Genomic DNA, 22,305 nt, shown 5'->3' with positions numbered 1-22,305 from the left:
GGCACCGGCATGGCGCGTCGCTTTCGGTGAACACCCTACACCCTTGCATATTTATCACTACACCCGAGCTCCGATGTAGCGCGTCGTTAGTAGAGGACGCCCCAACGTTTATATCATTTAAATCCATATCATAAGGTGTGCCAAAAATTTTTACGCTGGTTGTCACCTACCGCAACCCTCCTCCTTTATCCGGGCCTAGGACCAGCTAAGCGCAAACTATTTAGGCGAAATTCCGATTATAAAAAATTAATAAATACATAAAAAGTTTAATTATATTAGAGATTCACATTCAAAGAAAGAACCAAAGAGTAGATGCAGGATATGATTGTTACTTAGCTAAAAAAATATACACTCATATACATTATCAATTCTTCAAATCTATATAAAAATTTGATTCCGAAATTTCCAAGCAGCCAAAAATCACATCCAATACCGGAAAGGAGTTGGCAAAAAAAAATTTTATGAAAGCCGAAGCACTACTGATAAATCTCGAGTCAATAGTATGCTCCATACAAAATGGATTCAAAATTCCTCACAGGTTCGAAGAAAATAAACGATTAGCAAGGCAATTGGGTCGAGCTTCTGGGTAACATTACAAGCATAGTACATATTGTATACTGTTTAACATTACAAATCCCAATAAATGAAAGCTTTTAACTCCAATACTGCCTTTCACTAGCAAAATCAAACATCTCATCCAATACCCGCATTATTTGCTGTATCATTAGCAAAAATATAATACATGCATTCTGATTCTATCATTCAACATCATCACCCCTCTGCTGTAAATTATATTTCATTTTAACTTTAACAAACCATAGTCCATATATCAATTAATTACGAAACCAGGCCACTATCAAACAACATGAGAGGAAATAATGTGGCATTTGATAAATCAACAAATTCCTAAGCCTACCACCATGAAAAGAACCAGACATTCATGCATTAAAACGTCAGGCACTCACATCAGCATGCACGCGCATGCACATTCAAGTGCCACAAAGAGAGAGATAGAGAGGATGTAACAATAAATTGATGTACATGAAACAGATACAAATCATTCTTGAGATATTTTACCCTGAAGAATTGATAAAGTAAAAAATTATCTCTATATATACAACAAGCCTCCGAACTGCACCTGGAGTACATAGTCCAGATGGGCGGTGATCAAAATGTTAGTAGTCAAGCAGGCCCCAGATTTGGGGGGCAGGCTGTGTAACCTTTCTTTCACTACCTTCACAAGACTACATGGCCCCCCTAAGAATGTCCCTCCCAACAGCTCCCTCTGCCATCAAAGGCAGGAACGGCAAGAACAAGGTGGAACCCTGATGCCAAATGTGCATTATAAACAAAAACATTACCTGTTGAGGGGATTGTTCACTCCAGGCCAAATCAAGAATGAAAGTTAATAACTTAAATCAGCTGTCATCATCCACAGCCCCAATATATGTGAGGTCTGTCCTTCTGACCCTTACAGCCCCTTTAAGCCAGCTGGAGGCTCGAAGATTAGCATGGTCACCACTGCCAATCACAGCAGTGTTACTCGAAGATGGGCCTGATCCTGTACCATCTTCCAACAGTGTCCATGGGTCAATTTCCATATCATTTTCCTGTTGCAATGGCAATGGCAATGGCAATGGCTTGGATTTCCCCGGCACATTTGTCGTAATTCGTGCCAAAGGGAGAGGATTTTTCTGAGAGACGTTTCCAGAGTAAGACCCAGACATTGTGATACTAGGTTGAAGTGAAGCAACAGCAGCAACAGGAACATATGGTAGCTGGCAAGAGATGGACCATCTTACTGAAGGAAGAAGAACTGGCATTGCAGCTTGGATGCGCCACCGAATTGAGCCAGGGAGCTGCATTCGATCTAAGTCATTCTGCATTCATAAAAGAAGTACTAGTTTAGTACAGTGAACATACATCTATCATTCAGTCGAAACTCAAAACTAAGAGGGAGATATATGGGATGGAAGTGAACAAAGACAGGAACCTACACCCTAATTTTTTTAATATATGAGCATATCAACCATTAAAAATAAATTAGTAACTGATCATTAATTTATTTTCTGTCCACTTAATAAGATTTAGTTATTGACAATAGAGCAAAACTGGGGAAAAAAAAAAGAAAGAAATTCAAATAATTGCTAAATACGCAAAGTAGAAAGGAAACTCAAAATAAATTCAAATTCTCATAGCCCTATGTATCACTTTTCTAGCTCCACCTCTCTCCTTTCAAGCGAAGATATATATCATCAAGTAAATCAGATATTCCATTAAAAGTGTAATTGTATGGAAAACATATTAATTCAATACTCTAGCACGAAAATGTGACAAGGATTGAAGGGCATCTCAACTCCAATGAACGTTGAATCAATCATTCTTATACCATCAGATCAGATTTATAAAGTGAATGCATTTGGCAACACTTAAAATTAAGTATACACAACCAGATCTCGTTGGTGGCATTGCAATAGAGATGCCCCACATATTTCTTTTATTCTGATTTGGTGAATATGCTGATGAATTCATGCAATTAGATTGTTCCCTAAAAATTTTCATAGGGCATCAATTAGGGTTCTCCATGACAACTATGCCTCACAAACACAGACAAACAATTAATGGTCAAATAATTCACCCAAATATGGTATCAGATGATGATCTCTAGTAACATTCATAAAGCACTCACCAAGAAAAAGGTGGGTTTGCTAATAGCAAAACAATTTTAACTCAAAAAGTACATCAAAGAACAAACCTGTAAACTCTCCACCACCTCACGATCAAGTCCAGCAGTGTCCCTAGAAAATTCATTCATTAACTTGGAGGGAGACCTCGACTTCAACCAACTTGGCTGGCTGTTACTTAACAATCCATGCAGGACCAACAGTAGCCGATCAAAGAGACTTTCACCAGACAAATCCGTAGACACAGTTTCCAGTGGTGACTCCACCTCCATCTTGGATTGAGAGCTTTGCACTGGAGAGAATAATAGGTCTGCATCCTCATGCACAATCCGATTACCAAGGAGACGAAGTATGACAGATGCAAGTGTGTGCCTCATGTTCCGGCCAGATGGCTCCCTGACAGATCCAGCAAGTGAAAACATAAAGCAAAACTGAGTATTTGTCATTGCAAAAAATTTTTAGTAACAGCATCAAGGAGTGCAGTGTATGCTGTTGAAAATGTGTGTTTGTTTGTGCGAGAGAGAGAGAGAGAGAGAGAGAGAGAGACTATAAATAAAATCATCTACATAGATTCACCATCATCTTGCTTCTGATGCCTCTATATGCTAGGCTGGAAAAATACAATATGAACGTAAAATTCATGTTGAGTGATCCCAAAATTATTTGGCATGGCCGGAGATATAGTGCCTTGCCCACTCAACCTACAAAATTAAACCTTTGTGTTGCATTTTTTAACATAGTAAAGAAGCCTGTTTTGGTGTTTCATGTTTGGATTAGATGTTCACACAGTATACCCTTATAGCTATAGAGAATGCATATAAAACCTAACATAAAAACAGCGCAGCACTTTAGCTGAGATGGCACAACTAATGAATATAGAACACCAAAACATCCACACAACTAATAAGTGAACATGAAAGAATAATTCATAAAAATGTAAAAACGTACAGAAGATTAAGATTTTAACAATACAAGTTAAATGAAAGACAAATAATGAAATATGAAAATATTTTAACAATTACCCATCTGTGCATATGATAGGAAGCAATCTCAGCAATAATTGCAACCGCAGTGACATTGAAGCTCTCAAGGCAGCAGGGGGTGGCAGAGCAGAATCAGCAGCTCCTCCTGTGGTCCTTCTATTCATTCCTGGACTACCACCTCTCATAACTTTGCGATTGCTACCCTTATTTGCAGGACCTTCCAATCCAGAAGAAGTTGACCCTGACTGCTTGCTTGCACCATGAGTAACCATATTTATCTGTTGCTCAATATTATTCAACTGCTTGATCAAATCACTAGCAAATGTATTGCGTGACTCATCAGAACCTTGATCTATGCAGGGAAGAACTAGTTCAACAAGAGCCCTTTCAGTTGTGTATTGTTGGCTCATACTGAAGCCTTCAGAATTAAACATTTGAGTTGATCCTTTTCCAGATCTTTTTGTGTCTGTGCCATCTTCAACAACCTCCCCTTCTTCAAGGGAGGTGACCTCAAACTTCTTCTTGTCTCCTCTGCTTGTCATAGGATCAAAACCTGATCTACACCAGCCCCATGGCTTCCAAAACTGAGACTTGGTTGAAAGATTTTTACTATCTGCAATATTAATAAGACGTTGTCTAATAGTTTTTCGTCCCAAAAGAACATCTTGGCCTCTCAAAAACCATTTAGCCTGTAATAACATTGAATCTTCTAGTGACTGCCCAAAAAGATGAACCAACTCTGAGAAAAGCGGTGCAGCATCAGGCCTGACCAATAATCTTGTGAGTATGATCACAATGAAATTGTTCTCATTTTCAGAAGCAGTGGCTTTTTCAGGACCAGGGGAAGAAGAACGGATAGCATCTGCTAGAGGCATATCATGGGCCTCAAGCTTTTCAACAAGGGCTTGTTCATTTAAAAGTAACCTGAGTTCAACCCACTGCCAATGGAATTTTGCAGGCTGTAGAGTATCCAACACATTCACAAGCTTATCCAGAAGCTTTGTTTCGTTCTCCATATGTTGTACTTTAGATCCACCAAGTCCAGAAACTCTATTGTTGTCATCCTGAGTGGACACAGACTCGGGCATTTTACAATCAATGATTGCATTTAAAAACAGCCTTCCACGAAGGGGAACAAATGCTGCAGATTTAGAGTGCATGTCCAAACCATTTAACATAGCAGCAAACTCAGCATCACTGGCATCTGCAGCTACAATATCATAAAAGCCCTGACTGTCCCTCAAACACACATCACGAAAAGGCAGGTGCTTTACGGCATCACCTATGGCCATTGTCAAAGATTGATACAATTGATTTATGTCTTCTCGATTTGTTAGGTCTTTGCTAACAATAATTTGTCTCCATATAACAAAGGCAAATATAGAATAGGCAGGTGGAAATACCAAACTAAGAGGGAGTATTCGCTGCATCCTTGAAAGAGCAACTATAGATGGTTCACCAAGGAGTTCCACAATTAAACCATCAGATAAAGTTCTGCAATTCCCAACAAGCAGCCTAAACCAATGCACATAAACTTCTATTGAGTTATCCACCTTAAAAGCTGGAATCGAACGGGCATTTCCATTTGAATAGGATTTTGTGCTCCGTATAAATTGAATTACATCCAACCCTTCCTTTAATCTGAAGACAGTTACCATTCTCTCCAAGCTCGTAGCACCATGAATAACAGCCCCAACAACAAGTGCAGAGATTGCAGCAGCACTTCTTGTTACCCTTCCAGATCTTGCAGAATTGTTCAACATATCAATGTTCACATTGGAATCTTCAGGAGACAATTGAAACTGACTTCTAGAAGCCTTTCCTGGAGCAAAAGCTGTAGCAAGAGCAGAAGAGGCTTCTGTTGCAAGAGCAATCTCAAAAACCCGGCACTGACGCTCTCCGAGGGCTTCCTTAAGCAGACAAAGGCAGCTTATATGGACGCGCAAAATACGCCTCGCAAAACTTAATGAAGCCATAGCAGATGAAGAATTTGAATGGTTAGAGGCCACAGTAAAATCAGGCATTTTTGCTATAGTTGGTCCAATATTATTGACTATAGCAGATACAGCAGATGAGACCAAAGAAGGGTCACCTTCTTGAGCAGCACCACCAGTCTGCCGAAAGCAATCCAGCAGTCCCACAATTATTTGATGAGCTATCTGGTAACCATCATCAGATTTTTCATATCCAGGACCTTTTTGTGTACCAGCACCAAAGAACTCTCTCTTTTTACCAAAGAAATAGTGAAAAGCATCATCGATGTGCCTTTGAACTATTTCTTTCATGTTGATACCAGCTCTGGTTATCCGATTACCACTTATCTTTTGACGGAGAAAATCATCAAGATCTTCAACTCCTGCTGGAACTCCAAGTGGAAGTCCAAACTCTCCATCCAGTGATCGACTGGGTTCAAGTTCAGAAAGAAGTCTCTTATCACAAGTTGCTTTAAAACTCTTATCCCATTCAAAGACTCTCGGCACATTGGCATATTTCTTCAACAAATACCGAGAATAAGTTAAGACTGCTGAACCTGAAACCCTTCCACTAGAAGCCAGAAGTGCTGCAACACGTTGCATTGCAGCTGTCAAGACTTCAGGAATAAGATCAGTTGCAACAAGTATGTTCTCATACCTGAACAACAACCATTGCAAGGCACATAAGAGCAGCTTCAAAATTTCTTCATCAAATTTCTTTACTATTATGCAAGCCAAGAAATGGAGAAAATGATAGAGAGAAGAATGATATGCATATGAAACAGCATATCTTACAAGAACAAACAGTTGGGTCAAGAAGTATGTGTTGACTGATGCAATTTCTGCAGACAAGCTGCTGTAAAGTTGTAAGAAAAAGTACATATAACAAATTTAAAGAATGATGCTTTCTAAGAAAACATAATTTACCACTACCGACAGAAGAAACAGCATTTTTTTTCAATTCCATGGGAAGAACTTATCCCACAAACAGAAGTGGTGAACCTAATAATTCGAAAATAACAATGATGTGTTCCAGCAAATTGTTCAATTATAACTAGCAGTTTCAAACTGTACAATAAGCATACACAAGATAGCCACATGATAACAAAAAGTGAACCCACAAATGAGCCAAGATATAAATTACCAAAAATAACAGTTGAACTAGTAGCATAATAAAACAAATTCAGAATTTTAATGATACAACAATAGTGACAAGCACTTCCAAAAATAAGAAGAAATAAGAAGAATTACAAGGAAAAGCCTTTTAAACAAAACAATCCCCCGAAAAAAAAAAAAAAAAGAACATTGATGTCATTTAATGGTTAGCTTAAAGGCATTAAATTTGTATTCAATCACCGCCCTCCCATGTAATAGTCACTCTTCTAATTTCCTATCTGCCAATCAATTCATTAAACAAATTGGTGAGACTCGTTTGTCAATGTAGCACTACTCAGCACAAACAAATTCAAAATATTTTTGATATAACAAGCCAATAAGCATGGATAGGTAACAAGAAATAATGAGCTTAAAATATAGTGTCAGCCAAGAATAGAAACTTCACAATTAGGCAAAATGTGAGAGCTCACCTTCGGAGGCATGATAACACAAATGCCTCTCCCACTTCACACGCATGGTTCTCCACATTTCTTTGGAGCATCATAATGTTCCTCCCGCTATGGATTGTAGGACTCGGATTGGTGACTACCTTTGGAAACAACCAGAGCAGTAACTTGGATGCAGAAACTAAATCATTACAAACATCCATCAAATACAATATAACGGAGAGCTCATCCTCACCAAGCTTCCATCGAATGGAGCTTCTATCATCAGCTGAAACAAAAGGCCTATTGAACTGGTTGGCCTTGGCAACATTCCTTTCAGTCTCCTCAACAAGCTGTTTAACAATAGTTAGCAACCAAAGAGTAATGGACCTCTTCTCTATAAAACGCAAATGCTTTAACGCTTTTGCAATTGAAACAATATCTCCACCATGCAATGTTCTGATTCCATCCACTGACTTGATAGTTTCTCCTTCTGTTCCATTTCTATGGTGAGGGCAGCCAACCTTGTTATCACATACATGACTAGTAGAAGCTCCCTGGCTACCCTCAATCCTAGCAGCTGTCAACTGAGCTAGACTTTTACGCACAACCTTTTGCCTACCCTTAGGGACCTGTTTGGATGACTTCAGTGGCAGATCAACTTTGGATGAATCGGAGGATTTGGGCCCCTTACGCATCCACCATGTATCTTCATCATCTGATATTGGAGAATGACCCTGAAAGCAAGAGCTCTTTTCTTCATTTAACTTTTGTCTCTTTGCCCTCGTACAATCCTCACACCCAGGTGTACCTTCTACTAAATCCATTTTGTTGGATATTGACTCAACAGCCCTCTTAACACTCCCTTGAGATTCATCGAGTCCTGTGTCTGAAGATATGGACAAGTTAGGAATCTGTAAGAGTAAAGAAATGGAAGCCTTCAGTTCCTCAATGTCAGCATTGGACTTGACTTTTTCAGAAATCAAAATACTGGAACAGGACTGGATAATTTTCCACTGATCAAAAGAAGTTGTGGAACCACCATCCTTTACAGAGGTTAGATGATGCTTTTGCTTCTGCATTGATATATTTGATTTGAATGAATTTTGATATTGTTCACAAAGGACCCCACCAAGGAGAAGGCGGCGTTCATTTGAGTAGACATGCATGGCCTCCAGTAATTCTGACCCTTCTGCAATCCTCGCCTCTTCCAAAACATCATGGATGAAAAGCCCAGGTAGTTGTTTCAGAATTTGATAATGTCTCCTCCGTCTATTAAGGTCACCTACAGGCCCACTTGTATCCATAATTCCACTAATTATCAGCTGCCTTACATAAGACTGGGGGTAGAAAATCCCAGATCGTATGAGTTCCACTATGAGCAGCTGAAGACGCTTTAAACCTTCTCCTTTTTGAACTTCATGTTGATCAATCCAACACACAATGATATCATGTAAAGGACCCGGGCTCTCAAATATATCTGATGAATCAGCATTTTTTCTATTCACATTTTTTGAGTTACCCTTATTTTCATACCCATTAACATAATTATGCCGACTGAGACCTTTGGTAAGACTATTGATTCCAAGGGATCTCTCATTCTTCTGTCGAGGCTTACTTTGCAAATCTCTCATCGTTAGCTTAAGAAGCCGACTTGCAATATGAACTTGAGAAAAATCCTTTCTACCACTAAACTTCAGATCATGAGGCGGAGCAGCCCGAAAATCCCTGTAGTCACATGTTGCCCACTCACAAAGGAAAAATACAGAGCAAACAAATGACAAGCTCACAGTCCCTATCCATTTCAATGATGATCTTAGGCAAGGACTGACTTCTTCAATCCAACCTTCATCAACAGCTCCATCATAAAAATTTTCAAATAGAAAACTATAAGCCTCTCTAATGTCTCCCTTTGAAAGGGATTTATCCAATGCTTGTACAGCTTTTGCTACACTATGAACCAGATAGCCAGGACAAGCAGCCTTTGCAAGATTATCTGCCCGTTTCTGAATGGATGAAACAACCTGATCAAAGGAAAAGGACTGATATTGGGCATCGAGACCTTTATTTCTGAACATACAGACAACACCAGCTGAATTATATTTGGTCTTTCTTGCCTCCTCAGATACCTTTGACACAAAAGCCCCATCATTTACTGCATAAGACAATACGCTTGGTGGCAAAGGAAAGCAATCCAAAGCAACAAATGTATCTGGAACAGCCAAAATCAAGTATCGAAGCATCTCAATTAGAGCAGACATTGTATAGGCCCTTCGAGAATTATCCACCAGATCTGATCCACCTGGACAAGGTTCACAAATGTAACGAACTGCTATTCCCGCAAGAGTGCGTACACAAGTTTGAGATAAAACTATGCTATCTAAAACACCATATATGATTGGTAACAGCAACTGTAAAATCTCAAGTATGTCCTTTTCCTGAAAAAGCCCAAATAAAAAACCAGAAGCAAAAAAATCCAATTAAGTAATGTCATTCAATCCTGTGCAGAAAAATTTTACTCTCATCTCAAAAGAACTAGGAATAAAGAAATTAGTACAATAAACAGTACCTGCAGTTGACAAAGAACCCAATCAATGATTGCAGAAGGAAGAAGCAGCCCTTCAGCATGGTGCCAATGTAAGAGCCGTACCACGTACCACCACTTAAAATGTAGGGAAGGCTCCTCACCATCAATAAACGCTGGTGCTGGATCACTCCTGTGATGAACTGACCCAGCATAAAGCATTTGAGGTGATCTATCCCTAGTGTGCAGAGCAGAATGGGAATTATTTCTGGAGAAAAATTCATCCAGTAGTATTTGCAAGTACTCGATAACATCTTTTGTCCAAAGCTCTGTCCGAGATAACTGAGTTTTATCAGGTGTGCCAGATGAAATACTAGCAGAACTGGGACGAACCTGCAAAAGACAACCATAATATGCTATTAGAAGTAGTCATCTATAACAAAGGGCATCCACACACAAACGAAAGTATTTAATCGGCTCTACCTGATTGAGATAAGTTACTTTGATAAACCAAGTTGCTCTTACTAATGGAACATTATTCCTGATAAGAACTTCAAAAAGGGATTTCCTCCTGTACCCATGAGGCACATGATCAGCCAAAGATCGCAATCGCTTATGGGATTGTGATAAACCCTGGCATACAAGAAGAAACATAAGGGAAAAATTACATGGAAAAATGCAAAAAGGAGCAGAATGAAAATCACCCACAAGTATTTATTTTTCTGCCATAATATCTCATCCAGTACATTTTTCATAGCTAAAATTAAAACACATTATATAGTATGCAACAAAGCAATAGGCTTCCATGGTCATAAAAAGGCATTTTATTAAATACATTGCTTCACTAAGTCGGTCTAAACTCTCGACAATACCATCTTCAAGGTTCCCAGAATTTACCTCATAACTATCATGTTTTCTAGACCCAGGACCAAAACAAAGAAGTTACAGAGTAGCAATAACCTATGTTACTCGGACTCGGGTACGGGTGTCGGAAATGGATACATATCTGTGTCCAACAAGTTAACTTCCTAAATAGAAAATACGGGGATATAGATCCAAATTTAGACACGAGTGCTTGGATATGGATCCAAATTTAGACATGGGTGCTCGGATACGTTACGCAAATAAAACAAAATAAAAGATATAAAATTATATAATAATAACCATTGTCTAGATAGATCATCACTATCCAAAATACAATCAATTGTAGCTTAATATAAAGAACTATATATCTAATATAATTTGTATTGGCTAAGCTAATCTATATTTTTATCTAATTAAGCTACTTAAATTGAATTTGGTACAACTTTAATATATCATCTCATTTATATAATAAAATTGATATCTAATGCATCAAATTTAATTGAATCTTTTATTTAACAAAATTAGTACATGATTATAATTTAATTTACATGTTATACTTTTATATTTATTTGAAATTGAATGTCACTTAACTAATATGCATCTCTTCATTTAAAAGTTAAACACTTAGTTATATATTGGGTACTTTGAGGGTAGGTTCAATTGGTTCGCTCTTGCCGGACGTAGTACGTTTAAATAATATCTTGGGTTCGTTAAGTGAAAATTAATAATCTTTTTTATTAGTTATAATATCTTATTTTGTATGTTTTTCAACCTAATTTTAATAATTTTAAAAGTTTAATAGGCAATAGATTAGTTTAATAAAATAGACAAAAAAAATAAAATTTAATAATAAATTTCATTCTTAAAAAAAATAAAATGATTAAACAGATTAATTGGAAAAAAGTAAACTAAAAATAAAAAAAAATTAAGATCCATGCTGATAAAAGAATAAAATTATATGAATATATATATTTATTAACATTATAAACATTAAAGTGGTACTATAAATAACAACAGCTGCAGTTATTTTTTTATATGCGCCAGCTGTATATTTTTAGGTAAAATGTGCCAACTGCAGTGGAATAATTAAAATAGACAATTGAAAGGTCTGCTAGTTGTAGGCTTTTCTCTTTACGTTTTTTTTTTCTTGGTTTTTACATCATATTCTTCAGCTTTTCACCTTCTTCTTCTGGGCTTCTCTTTTCCTTCTCCTCCTCTTTGGTTCTTGCTATTTTTAAGTGTATCTTCTTCTTCAATCTTCGCTATCTTTCTCTATAATTTTTGAGGATTTATGGTAGCTCATATTGGTGACTCAGTTTACGTACCCTAACGAATCAGTACACAAACGTCTCGCGAATTGGGACGCACGAATCAAATCGCGGAACTCAAGGGTTTATAGCGAATTTGGTAACTATGCTCTTAATAAGCGTGTCCAACTTTCTGAAGGTGTGTCAGACACTTATTCTGTGTCATGTCCCATGTCATGTCCTGTCAACACGGGTACGGAATGGCTAAGGGTTTCAGAGTACCTAGCCAATATGGGACATAATATTTTTAAATAATGGCCGTAATTTACAAGTTTTTAGTGGTAACATTACTGATACCTCTTTTAAATAACAGCGGGAAAAAAATTGTAACTTATACACATGGGCAAATAGGGAGTTTTTTTTTTTTTAATTTGTGGTGCAGCAAGGCACAGAACTCATTTTGTTTTTAGATTCTACATTTCTCCAGCTACGTTTCTCAAATTTCTCATCTCAAAGTTTCCATCTATACAAATTTTCATTTCTTGAGCTAGGATTATCAAATAGTGAAAGTTTATTTGAAGTGAATAAGAGCAGTTAATCTACACAACTAAATCCATATTCTCCTGACCCATTCAAAATCCTACTACAACGAGCCACACTCCATCCTAGTTATTTAGTTTAAAATTGATTAATGTTAATGATGTCTACGAATGATGGATTTAATTTCTTTATTTGATGTATTTATACTTATCAAATTTCTCCAAAAAAATTGCGCAGCAACAGGATGTTAACATTGCATTATGACTGTTACAGGCCTATTTCCATTACCCAAGACCGCTATTTAAATCCATAATTTTAAGTGATTTCATTACAATTACCAATTGAAAGTGTAACCAGTTAAGAACTTTTCATTATAACCAAATTTTGAACTTAGGACGAAAGCGGAACTCTAATCATCATGCCAATACAACATAACCAAATCCATTTAGCAACTATATTTTGGCTATTAGGAAGTGATTTCAATCAGTTAAGTTCCCTAGTAATGCAGAGATGTGAAAATGCCCTTTTCCAATATGCTTTATATATGCACTACTCTTACAAACCCTTTTCAGTTTTCACCTAATCCAACATGCATAATTACAGAACAAACACACAGTTACACAGAATGAGTGAGCAAGCGAGAGAGACGTATTACTATTAGTTCATCATGACATAAATGATATTTTTTGTCCAACTTGAAAAGAATAAAAAGAAGCATGCTACTATCAGTTTAGAACAGAAAAACAAATTGCACAATTAGTGGAACACAAAAGAATATTATACCTCTATCCATTTCTTCTTGAAGTCTTCACCACATGCCCTTTGCTCAGGAAATACAGCAGGCTTAGTTAATAATGACCCAGAAAGAGGCACACCATAGACTTGACCGGCCTGTGACATTAAGAATAAATGGATAGGTTTACATTCATTGATGAGATTTTTCAAAAAATAAAAATGTGCAGATTTGGAAAAGTTTTTTAAATGCAAAATTGGATCAGCATAAAACTACAGAGGAAGACAATTTTCTTTAGGAATTAATGCCCAAGAAAGGGGAAGACAAGGTGCTGTGCAGTGGGGATACCACCTATAATTAGAAAGAATAAATGGATTACCTTGCGCTTTTGAGCACGAGACTCATTAATGGCCCTCAGACATTTTCTAATTGCCTGCAGTGAGAAGCAAAGGCTCAACTAAAATTAAGTGCAAGTCATTTTTTATGATGTAGTTTTCTTTTAATTTATATTAGAAAATAAGGAAAGAACATTATAGATTCAGAAATAAAAATATTCACCTCTCTGCATCTTATGACAACAGGCTTAGTAAAGATTTGAACCTGAGTCAGTAAGATTTCTCTAGCTTCCTGACAACTCAGCAAGTAAACTAATGTAAGAATATGGCAAACTGACAGCTTGGATCATTTATATATTTCCATGAAATAACCCCTTTAACAAGCACTATATAGCCAATGGATTCCCAAAACAAATTGAACAATCCAATAAACACTTCCTTTTCAGGAACAACAGATCTAAGAAATAAGACAACACAATCAAGTAAGGAAGTATTGTATTTTTAGTAAATGGTAAAATCAATAGGTAAATAAGATAATGGTTGCCACCCAACTATTGCAGTACGTTATAACTTCAGTATCCACAAATCCACAGAAAAGCAACGAACTTTAATCAATAAAAACATACCTCAAGTCCTTCAACTGTCTCCCTGTATCCAGATTGCACATATTCTCTGGTGAGAGTCTCCTCAGGGCAATTTGGAGTCTGGGGATGAAAGTCAGGGGGGCCAAGTCTGATATTTAAAACATAACCGTGCATAACATAGATAAGAACCATATCCATATCCAGGAAAATTGCAATACCACAAAAGACAAACAGCAAAATAGAGAGCAAATAAAAATCATTAAAAAAATGTTGCATTCTATTAAATTACTAACTCAATCATTCAGTGCAACCAAAGAATAATCAAACTGAACAAAAAATCTAGACTAATGGAGACTTTACCGGGAATTCAAGGGCTCCTTATCACACTTCAACTTGTATGGAGTTAATGGAGGCTGCCGCCTGCACCACACATAACAACTGACTGAGCTATAGCATCATAAACAACAAATTAACCATCTAGAATGTTGCAAATATCACAACTCTTCGAGATATTTTAAAGAAAAAAAACACCTCTTCCCACTTGAAACCAGACAAGAGATGGAATGAAAAGACAACCTCCATCTACAGCAAATAATATTCAGCTTATGGAAATACAAGACAAAAAGGCCATGCAGGCTCCTTATTCTATGTTAGACAAGGAAAACACATATATACGGACATTTTGGACATTGCAACACAATTTCAACAGATAGAATACTAGAAACATAAACTACTATAGTATCTACAAACTCCATATACAAACAGAAAGAATCAAAACACATATGGATTTAGATTTTGGACACAATTAATAATAACTACAACAACAAACTGAGTGCATACAGAGATTCAACACTTTTAGCTTCAGAAAATATTAATGGGCTATTGCTTAATAATCACCACAGAAAATGAACAGGCTATTACTTAATAATCACCACAGAAAATTAACAGGCTATTACTTGATAATCGTCACAAAACAAGGCATTTGCATTATGGCCATTAAGTAGCTACAAAATGAAAATTAAAAAAAAAAAGTTGGTTGGGATCACAGATTGGAAGCTGGAGTTCATTATTTGCATATTACAGCACATGAATGATGCAACATTAACCAATTTACCTAGAATTAACAGAGAAGTTAGCTGGCAATGAAGATGAGTCAGCCCTGCCGGTATCCCTAACAGATGCCCCACCAATTGAATTATTAACTGCACCAGTGCAGCTGGCAGTATGATACCTTTGCATTTCTCCAAGCTGTCACCGGCATACTGCTCCCAACATCAAACCACTACAAGAAGCTACACAAGCTAAACTGCATTCAGAAAATATGTTTATTTAATGTTCGAAACTGAAGTCAAAATAAATAGACATGAATAGCATCCCACAAACAGGAATTACAATTGCTCATTGCAAGCATGAAAGATAAAAGCTAATATGATAAATTTCCGTCAACTACCGCACAATGTGAATTGAAAACTCAGTTCCTCTCAAATACTACATTCTTAGACACCAAGAAGAAAACCAATTATGCGGCATTGCATGCTCTAATTGTCTGACATGTTGAACAATAAACAAAAGAAGCAATATGTCATGGAATCAAAAATAAGCAAGCACAAAGAAACATGGAAAGGAAAAGATGGTTGGTCAACAAACCACCACGATAAAAGAAAATAAAAAAAATTTAAAAAAAAAAATTCATTGGACAAGTTAAAATCAACAACTTTCAAGTTTCCAATAATTAACAAAATTTTTATGAATATAAACTTTAAGGCTCTGTTTGTTTCAAAAAAAAAAAAAAATTTCCTGGAAAATATTTATCATGTTTTCTATAGTTTGGGAGCAAAAAATAAAAACATTGTAGTACAATCATTTTCCCAATCATGGGAAAATGCTCTTTCAAGTTTGGGAAAATGACTACCTATTTCAAGCTTGGGAAGTCATTTCCTCAATGCTTACTTGACTATTATTGGTCCTTTTTTTTTTGTTTTCATTGTTGTGGGCCCACTTAGGCTTTCGGATCACTGGGACTAGTGACCAACTAGTACAACTCAACTCAACTCAACTCAACTCAACTCAACTAAGCCTTTATCCCAAAAATTTGGGGTCGGCTATATGGATTCGCTTTCTCCACTCTAAACAATTTTGGGTTAAACCCTCAGAAATGTATAATGCTTCTAGGTCATGTTGTACTACTCTCCTCCAAGTTAATTTAGGTCTACCCTTTTTTTCCTTTCTATCCTCTAACCTAATGTGCTCTACTTGTCTAACTGGAGTCTCCGTATGTCTACGCTTCACATGACCAAACCACCTCAATCTCACTTCTCTCAACTTATCTTCAATTGGCACGACTCCTACCCTTTCTCCAATACTCTCATTACGGACTTTATCTAATCTAGTATGGCCACTCATCCACCTTAACATTCTCATCTCTGCAACTCTTATATTAGACGCATACGACTCTTTCAGTGTCCAACACTTACTACCAAATAACATAGCCGGTCGTATGACTGTACGGTAAAATTTTCCTTTCAATTTATTGGGAATCTTACGATCACATAAAACTCCCGTGGCACGTCTCCACTTCAACTATCCGGCTTTAATCCTATGACTAACATCCTCCTCACATCCCCATCTACTTGAAGGACTGAGCCTAGATATTTAAAGTGATTACTTTGGGACAGTACCACTCCATTCAAACTAACTACTTCCCTATCACCAGTTTGGCCTTCATTGAACTTGCAATGTCTTCGTTCTACTTAACTTAAAACCCTTTGACTCTAGAGTACTTCTCCAAAGCTCAAGCTTTCTATTGACTTCTTCTCGTGTCTCATCTATCAGAACAATATCATCCGCAAACATCATGCACCAACTAGCGTCTTTTTTTTTTTTTTTTTGCTTTTCACTTTGTTTTTGACAATGAATTTAATTATTTTTCAACTGATTTTCAATGTCATATCAAACAACAGAAAATAATCTATTTTTTCATAAAATATTTTCCACAAATAAATTATTTTCTGTAAAGCAAACGGAGCCTAAAATAGAATTTTTAAAGGCCTTTCAAATTGAAATAAATATTTGAATTCTAAATTGCTCATACTTAAAGATCAATAATGCATTCTAAACTATACTTTTCATCATCCATTAAACTTAAGCATATTTTGGAAGATAACATTTTAAAACTAAATAAAAAGGTATGCACACAGACATAAAATTTTAAAAATGGTAATTCAGCAGTTATTGGAGTAAATCATCTCATGTCATTTCACTAAATTTGAGGCTGCCAAACTCATCTCAGCAAATTTTTTTTTATAAAATTTTTTTTTTTTAAAAAAAAAGAAAGAAAAGTAGTTTAGAATAGGTTAGTTTGAAACTATTAACATCTATTAATTTAAGTAGTTATTCCCATAAGCACAAACAAAAATGTTAAACATTTTGAAATAACTCAAAGAATAACCTATGTTTAAGGATTGAATGTCAACAAACTTTTAAGCTATTATATTATTAATGTTACGCCTACAAGCAACATAACAGTTTGGATCTTGAAGTTGCTTCAGCCTTAACTTTGCTGTAGCTTTTGTAAAATTTTAAATTATGAAAAAATTAAAAGAAAAATACGAGTTTAAAGCTGCTAATAGTTAATATCATAACCCTGGAAAGAGCATAAGTGAGGTTACAAGGATCAATGCTGCAAACAAAAAATTTAAATTGATAGAATACTTAAGCTAGAATATGCAAAAGCCCATCACTCTAGAGTTTTTAACTTTTCATCATTAAAGTTTCAATCAAACACCAAACCGGCTGCCTTCATGACAAATAAGACCATTCAGTAATGATATTACTTTGATCTACACAACCTAAGAGTAAATATCATCAACCATAACTCAAATTTCAACATTTTTCCCCTCCAAACCTAGCAACGCATACAGCTGAGAACTTGACACAAATTAATCAAAAACCAAATGCAAATAGCACAATATCCATACGCCAAAACCATAAATATACTGAATCAAACAAACACCAAATTCTAACAATACCCACCCAGTATCCAATATCAAACTAAACAAAAATTCCCACCTAAAGCCGCCAAATCTAAAAGAAAAAGTGTCATAATTTATCACAAATCAAAACTAGGGCTCAGACCGAGCTCTGATTCCCAGCTCAAACGTAATAAGCAACCTACTAAGAGCGACGAGATTGAGCTTCAAGCATGATGGGAAGCTAGGGTTTTGATGCCAAATTCGCAAATTAGGACCTAATCTTTGGTCGATAACGGGAAACCCCAAAATTAAAGATTGCGATTTGAGAGAGTGATAGAGAGCAAGCTCATAGCCTTACCTTGAAGGAATTAAGGATTCGAATAGAGAAAAACCTGTGTAGAAAGAAAAACAAATGAAGGAAGAGTACGTCTTTTTTCGGAGAGAGAGAGTGGGCAGGAGAAGGGTCTCGGACTATGAGGGCTTTGACTCTTTAGCTTTGATGATGATGATGACAATGATGATGATGCCTCTGTTACCGCCTGTGTTAGAATAAAACAGAAGGTGGGAGCGATCTAATCATCTTTTTAAAAAGTAAATAAATAAATAAATCCAACATTTTTTGATGTCTTTGTTCCCATTTTGCCCTCAAATACATTCTCCTTTCTGCCATTGGACATTTGAATTGATGATAGTGAGGGGCAAAACGGTAAAAACGAATGGATATGCCAGATTAATGACAAGTCTAATACCGGTTTTTGGTTATAAACAGTATTTAGTAAATGTACTATGATCCTCTTTTAATTTAAGGCTGACTTCATCCTTGGTTAAACCCATTAATTATTTGATAAATGTCTTGCTTTTTTTTAATAATATTTTTTTTTAAATTAAATCTGAATTATTCTTTTAATAATAAAATAAATCTTACCACCGCAGCCTACACATGTTGATATGAGTTTTCCTCCTTTTGAGTGGATAAATAATGAAGTGGTAATGGTTGAACTGGAGCTTGACTTTTGACATAGGTGAAGATGAATTTCATTTTGGTCATTTATAAGCTTTGAAGTGACATTATCTGTTGGAGCTATATGCATCTGTATAAAAAAAAACAAATAAGTCATGCCAAAGAGGAGGAAAAGGGTCACATTGGTCATGTTGGGTAGGCTAGGCTAGGCTAGAGTTTTTGTTATCTTTCTATGGATGAATATAATATAAAATTCATTAAATATTTACATTAAAGTTTATGTAAAATTAATTAAAATATATATATAATAAAATAATTAGTGTATAAATTTTAGAATAAATATTTAATTTAAAAATTATTAATATTATATTTATATGAAATTAAGTTTATAATAATTGAATTCTTTTTTATTTATTTTTTGTCTTTTAAATTAATTATATTTTACGGCTAATTTAACCTCAAAATCCACTAACATGAATTTATAGGTTTCATCAACTTTCCTTTTGAGTTTGAAATTTTTAATCTAAATAATGCTTTATATTAAAAAAGTGTTTGATTTAACTTATAAGTTAATTAAACCTATTTACAAGTAGAAAGTTAAAAATAAATTAATATTTTATTTTACTTATAAATTAAAAAATCTACTTAAAATAAATCAGAAGTTATAACTAATGATATTTTACTTATGACTTATATTCTTATTTTTAAATATTAACATTACCTATTTTAACAACTATAATACTTAATTACATATTATTTTATTTGTAATTTTAACTAATTAAATTATTTTTAAACATCTTTTAATAAATACTTAAACTATTTAAAAGTTATTTTAAAATAATTTTACTAAATAATTAATTATTTATTTTTATTTTGACTCGTAAATTAAAAAATATATTTTTAATCAAAAGTTAAAAATAAGTAGTCAAAAAACACCATCTAGGATGACATAAATAATTATGTGATTTTATCTATATATTAATTCGTGGTAGAGTTTTATTTGTGGTTTTAATTTTTAAATATTAATTAAGAAAATAATATAAAATTAATTAATAATTAAAAAACAAACAAATAGAGTTATAGAAGTACTTATCTATTTTCATGAAATACACTTTAGACTTATTTAGTATTACCGTTTAAATTATTGTTAAGAAAAATATTTTTTAAAATATATTATTTAAAAAATATTAAAAAATAAATTAAGACTATATTCGATACGTTTTAATCGTCATAATATTAAAATAATAAAAATAATTTTTTTTTAAATTATTTTTTTAATAATATTTAAAATAATTTTAAAAAAAAAACAGTTTTGACCTCAAAACTTAATGTGAAACAGATACTCTCCAAAAAAATCTTAAAAAAGATCTATCCAACAAATGGAAGGATTCATTTTTTTTTTCTTTATCTTTTTACCTTTTAATTAAAAATTTTCTCTATCACTATTTATAAAAAAAAAAAAAGTTAAGTTGCAATTTCCTATTGAAATTTTTTTTAAAATCATAATTTAAATATTTAAAGTAATATGCAAATATAAACCTAGAGTAAAAAATAAATAAAAATTAAAGTAAGCGGCATGCTGATAATAGGTGGCTCAATAAATTTCAATCAAAATAAAAATAAAAAATAAAATATTTTATATTTAAAAAATAATAAAACAATTTTTTAAATTATTTTTTTAATAATATCTAAAATAATTTATTTAAAAAAAATAATAATGTTAACCTTTAATCTTAATGCTGAGTAAGTACTCTATTTTTTTTAATAAATTACTAAAATCTTGAAAAGAAAACTATCGAAAAGAGGGACAGATTCAGAGATTTTTTTTTCTTTACTTTCCTTTACCTTTTTTATCTTTTAATTAAAAAAATTCTCTATCACTATTTATAAAAAAATGACTAAGTTGCAATTTCCTATTGAAAACTTTTTTTTAAATCATAATTTAAATATTTAAAAGTAATATGTAAATATAAATCTAGAGTAAAAAAAAAATAAAAATTAAAGTTAAGTGGCATGTAGAAAATGGGGCACTCAAAAATTTTCAAAAAAACATTAAAATAAAAAATAAAATATTTTAAATATTGAGTGAACAATGTAATCCACTCATTACATTAAAATTGTTTCAATAAAATTTAATTTAATAATATTTAAATTATTTTCATAATTGTAGAATTTTAAATTCAAAATTTGATAAAAAGTTAAGTAAAAAATTACCCATGATTGAAATTAATGATAATCAATTAATATTGTGATTAAATTTGAGTTTGCTAAATTAAATAATCATAATAATAATAATAATAATTTTCAGTTATTTTTTTAATAATATTTATATTAAAAAATAAATGAAGAGAAAAAAAAAGGGGAATTATTATATTATACTAAAAGATGAGACACTTTTACTATTTTTAAGAACAGTAAAATTCCTCTTTGCCCTTATTTTATTAGAAGAAATATTATCACCATCAAATTTCTATTTATGAGTTTTATTTTATCAAATGAGTTTTCAAAATTTTTATTATTATAAGTTTTAAAATTTTAAGTATTTGTATACAACTCAATTCAATTAAATTTTTATATTAAAAATTATTGGGGTCGACTATATGAATTTTCTTTTTTCGCTCTAAACGATTTTAAGTTAAATCTTCAAAAATATGTAATACTTATAGGTTATATTGTACTACTCTCTTCCAAGTCAATTTAGGTCTACCTTTTATTTTATTTCTATCACCTAACCCAATGTGCTCTAATTGTCTAACTAGAGCTTTCGTATGTCTACGCTTCACATTACCAAACCACATTTACCTCACTTCTCTCAACTTATTTTCAATTAGCACCACTCCTACTTTTTCTCTAATGCTCTCACTACAAATTTTATTTAGTTTAGTATGATTACTCATCCACCTTAATATTTTCATTTTCACAACTCTTATCTTAGACACATACAACTCATTCATTGCCCAACGCTCATTACCATATAATATGACCGGTCATATGGCTATACAGTAAAATTTTTCTTTCAACTTATTGGAATCTTGCGATCACATAAAACTCTCCATTTCAACTATCCAGTTTTAATTTTATAACTAACATTCTCCTCACATTCTCCATCAACTTGAATAATTGAGCCGAGATATTTAAAGTGATTACTTTTGAGCAGTACTACTCTATCCAAACTAACTCATTTTCTATCACCAATTCAGCCTTCACTAAACTTACAATGCATGTATTTTATTTTCGTTATACTTAACTTAAAGCCCTTTAACTTTAAAGTACTTTTTAAAAGCTCTAACTTTTTATTAACTCATTCTCGCGTCTCATCTATTAAAACTATATTATCCGTAAATACTATGCACCAAGGGAAAACA

At 33.8% G+C, this 22,305-nt stretch overlaps 1 protein-coding gene across 3 annotated transcripts; it reads right to left on the bottom strand.

Moving 5' to 3' along the window:
- Positions 1–1,011: 1,011 nt before the first annotated feature.
- On the bottom strand, positions 1,012–18,528 carry LOC110660642 (mediator of RNA polymerase II transcription subunit 12). 3 transcript variants are annotated; one of them, XM_021819000.2, is made up of 13 exons: positions 18,338–18,528; positions 15,123–15,314; positions 14,369–14,428; positions 14,051–14,156; positions 13,648–13,716; positions 13,469–13,522; positions 13,140–13,247; positions 10,189–10,338; positions 9,751–10,098; positions 7,227–9,619; positions 3,707–6,298; positions 2,756–3,080; positions 1,012–1,880 (listed from the first exon to the last, which is right to left on the bottom strand). In XM_021819000.2, exons 2-13 carry the CDS (start codon positions 15,245–15,247, stop codon positions 1,419–1,421), a joined length of 6,792 nt encoding a protein of 2,263 aa, XP_021674692.2. In that variant the 5' UTR covers positions 15,248–15,314; positions 18,338–18,528; the 3' UTR covers positions 1,012–1,418. The 3 variants fall into 3 exon arrangements, with proteins under 3 accessions (XP_021674692.2, XP_057997907.1, XP_021674694.2); XM_058141924.1 differs by having other exon boundaries at positions 15,123–15,309; XM_021819002.2 differs by having other exon boundaries at positions 15,123–15,300.
- Between the last annotated feature and the right edge of the window lie 3,777 nt (positions 18,529–22,305).

The sequence above is a fragment of the Hevea brasiliensis genome, chromosome 2, assembly GCF_030052815.1.
Source record: "Hevea brasiliensis isolate MT/VB/25A 57/8 chromosome 2, ASM3005281v1, whole genome shotgun sequence".
Lineage (NCBI taxonomy): Eukaryota > Viridiplantae > Streptophyta > Magnoliopsida > Malpighiales > Euphorbiaceae > Hevea > Hevea brasiliensis.
The sequence above is the reverse complement of the archived record's forward strand: the minus strand, read 5'-3'. Positions and strand labels throughout refer to the sequence as shown.